Genomic DNA, 14,534 nt, shown 5'->3' on the forward strand with positions numbered 1-14,534 from the left:
TAACGATTCCCTGAAGCCAGGCTCGTGTACCCTCCCGAGCCGCCAGTACCAGCCAGGAGGGGCACGGATCCAGCAAACATGTGGTTGCATTCAGTCTCCCCAGGACACTGTCCACGTCGTCAGGAGTCACAGAGTCAAACTCCTCCCAAATAACAGTCTCAAGACCTGCTCCTGTCACCTCCCCCGGGGCCACCCAGTCAGAGTCCAAACCCTCTCGGATCCGAGCGACTTTGTCATGCAGATACTGTGCGAACTCCTCAGCCTTCCCCGCCAGGTGATCCCCCCCCCAATTGGAGAAGGGAGCGGGTCACCCTGAAGAGGGAGGCTGGGCGGTTATCTGATGACGCAATGAGGGTGGAGTAGTAATTAGTCCTCGCCACCCTCATCGCCACAAGGTAAGATCTAATGTGACTCCTTACCTGTGTTCGGTCGGATTCGGTCCGGGACGTCCTCCAACTGCTCTCTAGGCGTTATTTGACTCACTTTTCGGGCAAGCAGTGGCTGTCACTGCCATCTACTAACCAGACATTCTGAGGTCATTTTGAACAGCAACTTCATTCTAAAAAAAACAAATTCTTCTGGCCATTTTCTCAATAATGTAAAATGTCACTGATAGAAAATGGTGGTGGTAATTAATCGAAGTATTGAGATCACACTCCATTGATTTTGAAGCTTAAACTAAATCATGCAGATATACTGATTTTAAAAAGACATATAACCCATTCTATGGGTTAAATTAAAATACTGTAAAGGACCTGAGCATTAATCCCAGCACTTACCTTATATTGATTAAGATCATATAATTCAAAGTCCACAGTTGGGAATTATATACAGGACAAAAATACAAAGAAGTATGATAGGGGTTTTCTTTAGCAAAAATGAAATCAAAATTAACCATTCATGAAATCCTTTAAATAATAATAAAAAACATAATTCATCTTATTTTCAAATTATTTAAACAGGTTTTTTTCTATATTTTCAAAACATTGGCAATTCTCTCTATAATGATTCCTTCTTGTGTAAAGCCCAATAACCTGCTATGTCTTTTTGTTTGTTTGTTTGTTTGTTTTCAATTATTATACTGAGCAGCCCTGAGATTCCTTGATTCTGAAGTGTGGCACCTAATTACATAAAAAAGAAAGAAAACTAAAAAATGCACGTGTGGGTTTTTTTTTTTTTACATTAGAAGACATATGTAAGACTGGAATCCAATTTTTGCCATATTTTTGAGTGTACAAAGGTTACTGTATGCTTGAAGATGAATGAAATTTGCAAAGTGAATTGCGAAAATGACAGAAATTGCTAAAATGGCAAAGCTGACTTATCTAATCAAAGCAAAAAACTTTTTTAAAAAATGAGACTGGAAATATTAGGTGGATGTTTTGATGAAAAAAGAAAAAAATAATATGATGATTTATGAATTTGATGATTAAAAAAGATCCAGATCGAGTGAAGGAATAAAGGAATTTATAAAGCATCCAAGAGGAAGAAAGAATTATAAGATTACAATTATCTCTTGAAGAGATGGTTGGAAGTAATTACATTTAATAACTTATTTTCATATTTTTTATATTTATCTTTATGCAAAATTCTTCACAAATATAAATTAAAAAAACATATTGCACTAGTCTATCCAAAATGTGATTAAGGCATAAGTTAATGCTGTTAGGGATTCCTGCTCCAGGAATGCAACATCTAGAATATGAACCAAAATTGAGCAAAGTCACTACCAGAGTTAATAGCGAAAGATATGGTTTCTTAATAAGCAGCAATTTCAAAATGCAGGGATTCCATTTCAGCTGATTTCTTCTTATCCAGTACCTTACAGCTTCAGATACCAGATCAGGAATTCTACAGCATATCTGGTCCAGTACAGAATAGAAGTATGTTTTTGAATATCATAAAACTATTAAAGATATTCCATTCCAAATTTATGACCATTCCTAGTGGTTTTATGCAAATGAGGAACAGAAGGAACAGAAAGAAAGAGGCAAGATTGAAGGGTAATATCCCATATGGAAATAATTGATCCCTATACCACAAAATAGTAGTTATAGCCAACGAGAGACTACACAGTAAGGAGTAAAAGTTCTGTAAAATTATGTCCCCACTCCTAATTCTTACAAGAGCCTTTTTACACTGATTTTAGGCCTGAGGACCTAGATAGTATGTTTCCACTAATGCTCTCCATACTAAGACACTGCTACCACTTTCTCAATGAACCTTTTTTAAAGTGGCAATCTTAATTACTTTCTCCCTTGTGAGAAGTTGATCGCCACCAAAATCCAATGGTACAGTATTTAACCAATGCAGCTAGGCAAAATAGAAGTATTAAGAAGGTTAATGAGGGTAACCAGCAGTCTGTAGACTTCAAGCAAATGATTTAGAAAGTGACTTCCATATTCTTCCAATCTATATTATACTGAAACCAGGTGATATAGATACCTTTACCAGTTGTTGACTATTTCCTGGCCTAATTTAAACCTGTTGTTTTTTTAAGGAATCTTTTGTCCTACTATGACTTCATTAAGACATTAACTTCTCAAGAACAGCCTTTCCAAAGAGCTCATTATTGTCAGACGCCGTCATCAGGTCTGAATCACAATAAAAATTGTGGAACACAGCCTGTTGAATCCAGCAACAAATTAGATTGACTACACTTATGAGTAGATATGATACATAACTGTATGACTTGTAAAAAAAACTTGTGAATAGACTATTTCGCTAATGAGATTGATATAGGAATATTAAGCATATTTCTATCTACCTATCTATCCAGCATTTTAATGACATCTCTTGGGTTTTGAATCTCTAATTATTGAATTAACATTTTCACAGTTTACTCATAAACACCTTGATGATTGGCAGATTCAAGTTATTCTGGGTGAGATTTAAATGCCCCCCTTGGATGTTAGTCTTTTGTATTTTTTAAAAAAATGTTTTGATACACCAAGTCCTTATTCTGATGCTAATAATCATGGAATTATTTTCCTTCTTTTTAAAACAAAAGTAATAGCTTTACTCAGTGATTTTAATTGTTCAGTTACAGAGTCACCATAATAACAGGCATATCTTTTTGAATGCAAATTGAACATTTTCTCTGTTAATGTTACTAAAATTGAGGCAAAATGTCATAAAAGTGAGTTCATTCAAAGAAAATAAATATATCAATAAATCTCAGAATTTCCAACTTTAGCAATAGATCTGCTTCTTAAAGTGAGAACTGAAATGAATAAGAATTTTATTTTTTTTCTTTTGCAAATTGTTAATGTTCAGTTCTACTTACTTATTTGTGAAGTTAATAGACAGTCAATGCAATTTAATATATAGATTTTGGTTTGGCTAACATTGTGTCTTATTTTTAATAACTATAATTATTTTCTCAAACAAAAATATGTTTGCACTTTTTGGATGCAACCGTGTTTTTGAAATAAAACAGAACACTGTGAAATAGACCTCTTTCAAACATTCACCTATAGAATAATAATGATTTCATGGAACATTTTCTGTAATGATTTAAATAAATTCAATACTGAATTCAAGTTTAGTATAAGGCTTTATTTATTTAATACCAGCTATAAGTCTACCTGACAGTTGAGAAATAGAGGAGCAAGAAATTAAATGCCAGCTTCAGACTGACATCTAAACTCTGGAAACATGTAAGTAATACATATCATTTTACAATTATTACAAATACTTATGTACTGGTAAGTATAGTTTGATCAAAGATGCATTTTACAAATATTTATCAATTCATATTTAGCCATTTTGAAACAATGTAATTATTCATTCCCATATAATGATATCATTTATAATTTATTTATTAGATTTGTTTGCCACTCATCTCACTTCAAGACAACTCTGGATGGCTTACAAATATCTTATTTTTAAAATAATGAGAGAGGGAAAAAAAGTAATTGGATATAATGGGTATAATGAGAACAAGTGTGGTGTTGTGGTTAAATTAGGAGATCCAACATGCTGCCTCCTTTTGAGATGGAAGCCAAGTATTTTGAGGTGAGGTGGGATGTCACTCTCTCAACTTTAAACTGGGAACTAAAAAAATATCCATGAAATAACTTACAATGTATCATCATGGTAGATATTAATAGTTCATAACCTTCAGTAAAGATATCTTCATTCTGTAGTGGACCAATTTAAGATTTAGACAATGAAGAATTCTTACCTGGTAACCCAATGTGTTAATGGTAGTTTAGAAATAATAATAATAATAACACTGATCATCACTGTAGTAATAGTCATGGCTATATAGTTCAATGTCCACCTTTTTTCTTACATTCAGAAAATATCTAAAGACTTCAAGATTTATTCAGTCATTATAACCCCCCCAAAAAAAATATGGTTTGATTATTTCTCTGAGCAGTGAGTTTGCTTTCTTGTAATTGTATATTTAGATTGCTAACTTATGTATGATTCTACATGATGTATAGTTTTTCCTTTTGATTGTGTATTGTTTATATTATTTTAATTTTGTCTATTTTTCTTTTCTGTTCTTAACCCAAGGTATGGATCTCAGGAATTTTATACCATTGAGAGTAAGTTTGATTGGGCTGGCTCATAACTAATTGTATGTTGAAATTAGAACTGCTTCAGTCCTTCAATGTCTGTTGAATAAGACATCTTCTGGTATTAATAAATTCAAATTTGAATTTGGATTAAGCAATATATGGCAAATGAGTTTGTGTATGACTATTGCATATTTGATAGTTTTTGAGTACTGACTACTTATAATCAGTTACAGCAACATTTCTCTATGACAATAGAGAAATAGAATACTAAGAAAGTGACTGTCAAATCCGAGTCAATCTATTGAAATGATATATGAAGCCTGTAACTAAGAAGTTTATTTTATAATGAATAAGGTATATACAAGTGAGTGTAGCTTAATTATTTTTTTTCATACATTCAGAAACATTTTTATGGCACAATATACTATATATTTATGCATTACCATGATAGGATGCTGCATATATTCATATTTCAAGAGGGGGAGGGGATTTCTATTCTGCTTTATCACATACCCAAATCTGTTAATGGTAATTTAGAAGAATGGTTTTCACAGCAATAAAGGTCAGGGATATAAAATTCAGAAAACATGTTGAAAATGTAATAATACAGTATCCCTCATAGATAGTCAAATGGTTTTCTCCTCCTGATACCCTAAAAGATTTGTTTGTTTCATCAAGGTCTACAAATAGGGCTGTTGTGACTGTTCTGCACAATTAGGTTTTATTATTAATATTATTATTCCCAATTTGGGAATAATTCTGCTACAATTTATGGATTCTTTTTTATTTTTGTTATTGAATAGCTACACCCTTGAAACATAGAAAGTAAATACATTTGATAGTATTTGATTTGATTGCAAAAAAAACCCACCACCTTTAACAAGTAATATCAATTGTAATTGACATTGTTAGTAAATTGTTCTAGGAAAAATTCATGATATAGCTCACAATGTTTCTCAATTATTCCAGGAAGAAAATACTTAAAACCATTAACAGAATTTTAAATGGAGAACAACCTGACAACTATAGTAGAGTTTATTCTCCTAGGCTTCTCCCAGAATCATAGAATGCAATCGCTTCTCTTCCTCCTTTTCCTTGCCATTTATACCACAACTTGGCTGGGAAATCTCACCATTATAATTACAGTATTTCTCACCCCTGCTCTGCATACACCCATGTATTTCCTGCTTGCTAACTTGGCTGTTGTAGACATCAGTGAATCTTCTGTCACATCACTCAAAATGTTGTGGAATCTCTTCTCTCACACTCATACCATTTCTTACAATTGGTGCATTGCACAGATTTTTTTCATTCATTTAACAGGGGGCACAGTGGTCTTCTTACTAATTGCAATGGCTGTTGACAGATATATTGCTATTTATAAGCCCCTACAATATTTAATTATCATGAAGAAAGAAATTTGCATAGGACTGGTAGCAGGGGCATGGTTAGGTGGCTTTGCTCACTCCATTATCCAGGTTGGAATTCTCCTTCAGCTCCCTTTCTGCAAATCCAACATTTTGGATAATTTCTACTGTGACATTCCTCAACTTATCAAGCTGGCATGTGCTGATACATACACACCTGAGGAAGACTACCAGACGTTATCACCTGAAGAGGACTGTAATTAAAAGAAGTGAAACGAACACAGTATATGTCGGTAGAATCATTTCTAATCCTCCGTATATTGTCTTCCGTTTGTGTTCCGGGAAAGGTGAACACGACCCCAGATCATAGTTATGAGTTTAAATTTTGTTCCAGGGATGTTCATTTATGACCGCCCTTTCAAGGTATTTGAAGCAGACAAGATTGTTTCAGTGCTCTACACTCTTTTGACCCCAATGCTGAATTCCATGATCTTCACTCTTCGGAATAAGGAGATGAAACTCACCATTAAGAAGCTCATGAGAAAATGCTATCTTTTTAAATAGACAAAAGCACCACATTCCACCATGAGGGAAACATGCAGAACAACTTAAAGTTCAGTCCCCCATTCCATAGCATTGCTCTTTGAATTAGTAAAATATGCAAATGTGAAAACTTGCTGTGCTCAGTGAACAAATGACTAATTTTTTAGACAAGTTTCACAACTTGGAACACACATTTGGTTTACTTCAATATGAAGCAACCCTGAAGAAGTTGAATGTATAGGCTCTGTGTTTTCTTTTCCCTGTAATAAATTATTGCTCTTTATTTTCTATTTATATTTAAATTGTATTCATAAAGTGTATTGTTCTTCAGATTTTTTTAATTAGTTTGTCACCATGCTGGCATAAATTTTGCATGTGTGCCTATGTTGCCTATCCACTACACCCTGGATTTTAACTAACATGCTTGTAGGCTATTGTTGTACATTAATTATTATATTAACTAATGTTAAATTAAATATTAAATTAAATACAATCTCTCCTCCTATAGTGACCACAAGGCATTCAGTGAAATGTCTATGGAGATTCTGAGTCATCCAGGTCATAGTTATTCCAAAGATGCTTTTTCACAAGGCAACTGGACTTTCTTGTTTTTCTTTTAAGATTTTTCCCTTCTCATCCAAGAAGCTTCTTCAGCTCTGACTAGATGGTGGGAAATGAAAGTATAAATCTTTCCATTCAGTGAAATGGTTCCTAACTGAAATGATCACTAAGTGAACATCTCTCTGTGTGTGTCTCTCATTCACAGAGGGGGGGGGAGTGAAGTTTGGTGTTTGCTGCCATCTCATTTAGATAAAATTCTTTCATTCTCATTTAAAGAACAAAGAAAAGAAACAATTCCTGCAGATACCTGATTACAGCCACTTCTCAATTAACAACTATCTCAATTAGTGATTGTTTGCAAACATGGTGATGATAAATGTTAAGTAAACAGAAGTTAAAAAGAGTCATTATCTGTCCAATGTGTTCACTTACTTCCAAATTTCTATGTAGCAACAATACACGCCAGAGTGTGAATAACACTGTTCTTTCTGCATGAGAGAATTTTACCCCTGTAGTGGACTAGATGAGGGAAAACAAGCTTTAATTTAATCTACACACAATAAAAATGTTGTTACTTTTTAAAACACACATACACACACATACACACACAAGCTAGATACTGGAATAATTCTGAATGGGCTTGTATTGCCCAGAAAGTATTGATTGTGAGTTCTTTCGACCTTCATTTGTAATTGGATTTCAAGGTGTTAGTTGTGAGTGCATTTGAACATTATAATTAATGTACTGTGACATTTAAGACTCCAAATGTACAAATCTACTCTACACGAAAGAGCCCTAACTCTTCAGAACCATTGTGACTACTAATCAATAACCTGATGAAAAAAAACATTGAAATAATTTATTTAAGAAGCGATAAACACATCAGTTATTGTTGCCAGAGTTCCCTACTCCAGGAAGGGTCACAAGTGAAGCATCAACCAAAAGTAAGCAAAGGCTGTCCTAGACACAGTCTCTACTTGTTGTGTAGAAGGAGGTATCAAGGCAGAAATGAATACCATGCATCTAGGAGAGTCCTCAAATCACATACCTATTTCTTCAGGAGATACAATCTTATCACTACCAGAGCTAACAAAAAAGTAGATGGTTTCTAGATAATAACAATTCAAACTTGCAGGGACTGAATTTCAGCTTGTTTCTTCCTACTCAATGCCTTACTATCTCCAGACACCAAATCAAGGCTTATACAGAATAACATTTCTGGTCAAGTACAAGGTGGAGGTATATGGTTAAGTCTCATAAAAATATTGAAGAGAGATCAGATGTTCAGACACATCAGACTGCAATACTTAAAGCCAAGCAGGAGAAAAAGAAGACAAGTCACATGACTAATTCATCTCTATTATGCTACTTACCCAAGCATGATGAGTGCTCAAGGGAAGAAGTGATCAGTAATATGTGCTGGGGAACTTACATAACCCACAAGCTACCACATAGCTGACCCCCTACTAATTTTGTTTGAAGTTGATCCATCTTATTAGAAAATGAAGAGAAGAGAAGCAGGAGTGTTATAACTCTCTAATCCTTTCTCTTCTGTTCTGATATCTCCAAGTATTGTAATATTCATTATTTAGACTTTTCATTTTTTCTTATCAACAATTAAGTCTGGGAAGTGTGGCAGATGTTTGTCTGTTTGAATTCCAAAGTTCCAAAGCAATTTAGCTTCATCATTTTCAATTGAATACTTTGTCTATTTTGTGGTGTTACCAGTTCTTGCTTGCAGGCAGAGTATTTCGTGCAGGTATTCCAATGCACCATTGCTGCTATTTGTCATGCTGTTGTTTGTAGTCAGTCTGTATGATCCTCTTGCAGCAGTGGCCCACTATTTCTTCAGCTTTCTTGCAGAGGCAGCATTTGCTATCTATAACTGTGTTTTTGATTCTGGCTTTCAATGTATTTCTTCCTAAGGCTTGGTCTTCTTCAGCCAGAATTAGCTTCATCTGCCTATTTTTTTTTTTAATTTTCCTGCTCTAAGCCATTGCCAGGTCTTGCTATCTGCTTTGCCTGTAGGTTTTTGTTTTGTTTTTAAATGTATTGGCCCTGTAATTCTTTGTCTAGCCATGAGGTGTTTTTCTATTCTTCATTTACTCTTCCTTATAGACTACTTGGATCCTTTGGATAAGCTTTGATGGCATGCTATTTAATTTGATCAAATTATAATAATTCAAGAAAATCCAGTTAGAAAATCCAATTCATTTCTAACCTGTGTACAATACTGAAATCAGATTATTCAAATATCTTTACTAGTTACAAATTCTTTTCTTGGCCATATTTAAGGTTTTTACCACATTGTATCTGAGGGAATTCCTTTCCTATGATGAATTCATTTACACATTAAATTCTCAAGTACAGCCTTTCTAAAGAGCTCCCTGCTGCCAGAAATCTGGTCATCAGGTCTGCATCACACCAAAATTGTGGAACACAACCTCTTGAATCCACCAACTAATGTGGTTGATGTCTCTTTTATAAATAGTTATGATACATAATTGTATGTGGATTTTCATATATCAACGATGAATCTTGTGAATACAGGTGGTCCTTGACTTATAAGCATTCATTTAGCAACTGTTCAAATTTTTGTCAGTATTGAAAAAAGTGACTTATAACTGTTTCAGCATCCCTATGGTCAGGTGATCAGAATTTAGGCACTTGGCAATGGTATGTATTTATGACAGCTGTAATATTCTTCAGTCATGTGATCACCATTTGCAATCTTCATAGCTTCGGACAAGTAAAGTCAAAGGGGGAAACTGATTTTGCTTAACCACTGTATGATTTGCTCTTAATGACTGTGTTGATTTGCTTAACAACCACAGCAAAAAAGGTTGTAAAATTGGATTTGACTCACTTAACAACTGCCTCACTTAGTGACAGACATAAGGCAAGGATTACCTGTAGACTATTTCTCTAATGGGTTCATATAAGAATAGCAAGCATATTTCTATCTATCTACTTCCACAGCATTTTAATAACCTCTCTTGAGTTTTGAGTCCCTGGAGTTAACATGTTCATAGTTTACTCATAACCTCATGAAGATTGGTAGATGTACGAATACATCTACCAATACAAATTAACCTGAGGCTGATTCCAGTGTCCCTTTGTATATGAGTCTTTTGCCAATTTTTTAAAATGTTATGATACAACTAATACTCATACCAAAGATTGTACATTTTGTCTGTTAACATATCTAAGGTTGGAAAGGAAGTATTATTAAATGTCTGTTTATTAAAAGAAAATAAAGTATTGGTAAATCCCAGAATTGCACATTCAGAACTTTAGCAATATATCTGCTTATTAAAGTTGAAAGAATGAGAATTGTGGAGGGGGTTAGGGTTTTTTTCTTTTTCTTTTTTACTAATTTTTAATATTTATTTTTACCTATTTGAGAAGGTAAGAGATGCTGAATGAAATTTGGTGGAAAAGTTTTTGCTTCATTCTTCATATCAATAGTTGCCTGAAAAATGAAATTTCATCTTCTCCTTTTAGATGAATAGAAGAGTTTCAGGATGAAGTTGTGTTTTTTTTATTTTAATAAAACTTAAAATACAAAATAAAATGAATGTTGAAATTATAACTACTTCAATCATCACCTGTAAGTATGAAATGACTTCCGAGAATTTTATTAAGTTCAAAATTGAATTCTTATTATGTAGTATAACATATATGCAATTTATGATTTTTGATTTAACTTGTATTTTATTGTTGATTAGGCTACAATATTGCTCACATATTTCTCATATTTTTCAGTGAATTTATAAGTTTGGAATGTGGTATAGTAAGCATAAACCGATTGGAATGGTCTGTAGGTCCTGTAAATGACTACATTTTTTATTTTTTTTTATTTAAAAAAAACCCCATAAATATACAGTCATGTGAAAAAGTAATTAAACCCTCTTTGAGTTCTATTGTTTTATATGTAAAGACATAGTAAAAATAATCTGGTCCTCAGCTGTTCTTAAAAGCAGGTAAATATGACCTCAGATGAACAACAAGACATGACATATTACACTATATCATGAATTATTTTATGAAAAGAAAGCCAAAAATGAAGCCAAATAAATGCATAAAGTAAATTATATTAAAGATAGATCATTAGCTTTTAGAAGCTAAAATAATATGCCTTGTTTGTGTTTTCTCTGGCAAAAAAGATTTATTTTAGTTTTATATGACTTTAAAATAAAGGGATTTCTATACCCTTGAAATATACACAATAAGAAAATTTGATAGCATTTGACTTGATATCAGAAGAAAAACTTTTTAACATATAATATGTATTGTCGGTGAATTGTTTCAGGAAGAATTGACATAATTCACAATGTTTCTCAATTATTTCAGGGGGAAAATACTTAAACCCATTAAGAGGATTTTAAATGGAGAACAACCAAACAGCTGTAGTGGAGTTTATTCTCCTAGGCTTCTCCCAGAATCATAGAATGCAGTCACTTCTCTTCCTCCTTTTCCTTGCCATTTATACCACAACTTGGCTTGGAAATTCCACCATTATAATTACAGTATTTCTCACCCCTGTTCTGCATACACCCATGTATTTCCTGCTTGCTAACTTGGCTGTTGTAGACATCAGTGAATCTTCTGTCACATCACTCAAAATGCTGTGGAATCTCTTCTACCACACTCATACCATCTCCTACAATTGGTGCATTATACAGATTTTCTTTTTTCACTTAACAGGGGGCACAGTGGTCTTCTTACTAATTGCAATGGCTGTTGACAGATATATTGCTATTTATAAGCCCCTACAATATTTAATTATCATGAAGAAAGAAATTTGCATAGGATTGGTAGCAGGGGCATGGTTAGGTGGCTTTGCTCACTCCATTATCCAGGTTGGAATTCTCCTTCAGCTCCCTTTCTGCAAATCCAACATTTTGGACAATTTCTACTGTGACATTCCTCAACTTATCAAGCTGGCATGTGCTGATACATACACACCTGAGGAAGACTACCAGACGTTATCACCTGAAGAGGACTGTAATTAAAAGAAGTGAAACGAACACAGTATATGTCGGTAGAATCATTTCTAATCCTCCGTATATTGTCTTCCGTTTGTGTTCCGGGAAAGGTGAACACGACCCCAGATCATAGTTATGAGTTTAAATTTTGTTCCAGGGATGTTCATTTATGACCGCCCTTTCAAAGTATTTGAAGCAGACAAGATTGTTTCAGTGCTCTACACTCTTTTGACCCCAATGCTGAATTCCATGATCTTCACTCTTCGTAATAAGGAAATGAAAGTTACTATTAAAAAGCTCATGAGAAAATGCTATCTTTCTAAATAGACAGAAGCACCACAGTGTATTTGATAGAGAGATGGAAGATAATTTAAAGCTCAGCCCCGTCCCCGCCCCCCCCACTCTGTGGCACAGCTCTTTAAATTGGTAATTACAAGCAGGAGAAGGAGAAAACATGCTCACTCGTTTTGCTAGAGTCCTGGAACAATGATTGAATTGGATGCAGTATTCCACATGTGGAATACTGCATCCAATTTTTATCACCACAATATAAAAAGTGTCGAGACACCTGAAAGAGTGTAGAGAAGAACAACAATGATGATTAGGGGGATAGAGACTAAAATTGATGAAGAATGGTTGCAGGAATTGGATTGTTTAGTAGAGTGAAAAGAAGGACTAGAGGAGATGTGATAGCAGTGTTCCAATATTTAAGGGACTGCCAACAAAGACAAAGGGGTCAACCTATTTTCCAAAGCACCAGAAGACAAGATAAGAAACAATGGATGGAAACTAATCAAGGAGAGAAGCAATCTAGATCCAGGGAGAAATTTCCTAATGGTGAGAACAATTAACTGGTGGAACTGCTTCCCTTCAGAAGTTGTGGTTGCTCCATCACTGGAGGCTTTTGAGACTGGACAGCATTTGTCTAAAATGGTATAGGGTCTCCTGTTTGAGCTGTGGGTTAGACTTCCAATGTCCCTTCCAACTCGTTTATTCTATGTTAATACTCATTAGTAACTCAGAATAATATTTGCTTTGTTTTAAGAGAATGTAACCCTTAAGCAATTCAAATGTTCTAGGTCACGGGTGTCAAACTCGTTGTGTCACGTGATGTGTCACAACATTTTTCACATTGCCGAAGCTGGGATTGGTGTGGCCTATGCCTGATGCAACCGGCCTGTGGGCTGGCAATTTGACACCCCTGTTCTAGGTTATTTTGTTTTCTGTAAGAACTTATTCTACTTTGTTTTCTGACTATTTTCAAATTTTGCTCATAAAGTATATTGCTCTTCCAAAATGTTCTTTATGTTTTTATCACCATTCTGACAAAATTTGTGCAATTTTTTTATATGTTTTATGACTACACATTGGATGCTGACTAACATAAAGTTATACAAGGGATAACCAACAGGGATTACCTACAGGGTCCAGGTTTTGTTCTTTGGTCCTGGAATTTAGCTCTGACCATTTCCACATGCTTTTCAAATGTCCTTGTAATTCTTTACAAATAGAAACTGGTGACCTGTTCCACCTGTTTTCACTCCCCTGCATAAAACAAAAGTATTGTATCAAGGATAGTAATAGCAATAGCACTTAAACTTACAGAGTCATCATATTGCCCCCAACAATTTGGGTCCTCAATTTATTGACCTCAGAAGGATGGAAGGTTGAGTAAAGCTTGAGCCGGTCAGGATTGAATTCCTGGCAGTTGGCAGAGTTAGCCTGCAATACTGCATTCTAATCCCTGAACACCATGGAGGATATCTACCTATAATTGGGTTAATTAATGATACCATGGCTTCCTTCAAATCTCTAGATTCAGGGAGAATATCTTGGTTCATTACATGATAGGTTAAACTTGTTACATCCAAAGTGTTAATGGTAGTGAAGTCAGAATAACAGTTTTGGATGAGAATGATCAAATTGAATAATCCTTTTTGTTAAAAAAAAATTCTCCCTCCATGAAAGTATTCTACCTAATCAAACATGAGTTTCATCAGTACGCAGATGACACCCCGGACCACCCCAACGATGCCGCGGAAGTAATCTCCCGGTGCCTGGAGGCCGTGCGAGTCTGGATGGGGAGGAACAGGCTTCGACTCAACCCGTCCAAGACCGAGTGGCTGTGGTTTCCGGCGTCATGACATAGCCAGCTGGCTCCATCCCTGGCTATCAGGGGTGAGTCATTAGCCCCCGCGGAGAGGGCCCGCAACTTGGGCGTTCTCCTGGACACTCGGCTGTCTTTAGACGATCATATGACAGCCGTGGCCAGGGGGGCTTTTCATCAGGCTCGCCTGACATGCCAGTTGCGCCCCTTTCTGGATCGTGACACTCTACACACGGTCACTCAAGCCCTCGTTGTTTCCCGCCTGGACTATTGCAATGCTCTCTACATGGGGCTCCCCTTGAGGTGCACCTGGAGGCTCCAGCTAGTTCAGAATGCGGCTGCGTGGGGGATTTTGGGGGCCTCTAGATACTCCCATGTAACACCTCTCCTGCGTGAGCTGCACTGGCTGCCTGTGGCCTTCCGGGTGCGCTTCAAGGTG

The 14,534-nt window shown here is 35.3% G+C and overlaps 3 protein-coding genes across 3 annotated transcripts in view; all 3 read left to right on the forward strand.

The window, feature by feature from the left end:
- LOC107288461 (olfactory receptor 6M1-like) overlaps positions 1-2,654 on the forward strand; it is a 6,144-nt gene extending 3,490 nt beyond the window's left edge. The window contains exon 2 of the mRNA XM_029284360.1: positions 2,501-2,654. Within this exon, the coding sequence (XP_029140193.1) occupies positions 2,501-2,654 (154 nt within the window). The remainder of the gene's footprint in view (positions 1-2,500) is intronic.
- Positions 2,655-5,533: 2,879 nt separating this feature from the next.
- Positions 5,534-6,460, forward strand: LOC107288462 (olfactory receptor 4D1-like). Its single transcript, XM_015817083.2, is given in 3 exon segments — positions 5,534-6,117; positions 6,119-6,185; positions 6,260-6,460. Coding segments are annotated over 3 exon segments (852 nt in total).
- Positions 6,461-11,388: 4,928 nt separating this feature from the next.
- Positions 11,389-12,315, forward strand: LOC107288463 (olfactory receptor 4D1-like). The gene is given in 3 exon segments (XM_029284361.1): positions 11,389-11,972; positions 11,974-12,040; positions 12,115-12,315. Coding segments are annotated over 3 exon segments (852 nt in total).
- The last annotated feature ends 2,219 nt before the right edge of the window (positions 12,316-14,534 follow it).

The sequence above is a fragment of the Protobothrops mucrosquamatus genome, unplaced genomic scaffold (assembly GCF_001527695.2).
Source record: "Protobothrops mucrosquamatus isolate PMUCROS unplaced genomic scaffold, P.Mucros_1.0 scaffold550, whole genome shotgun sequence".
Classification (NCBI taxonomy): Eukaryota; Metazoa; Chordata; class Lepidosauria; order Squamata; family Viperidae; genus Protobothrops; species Protobothrops mucrosquamatus.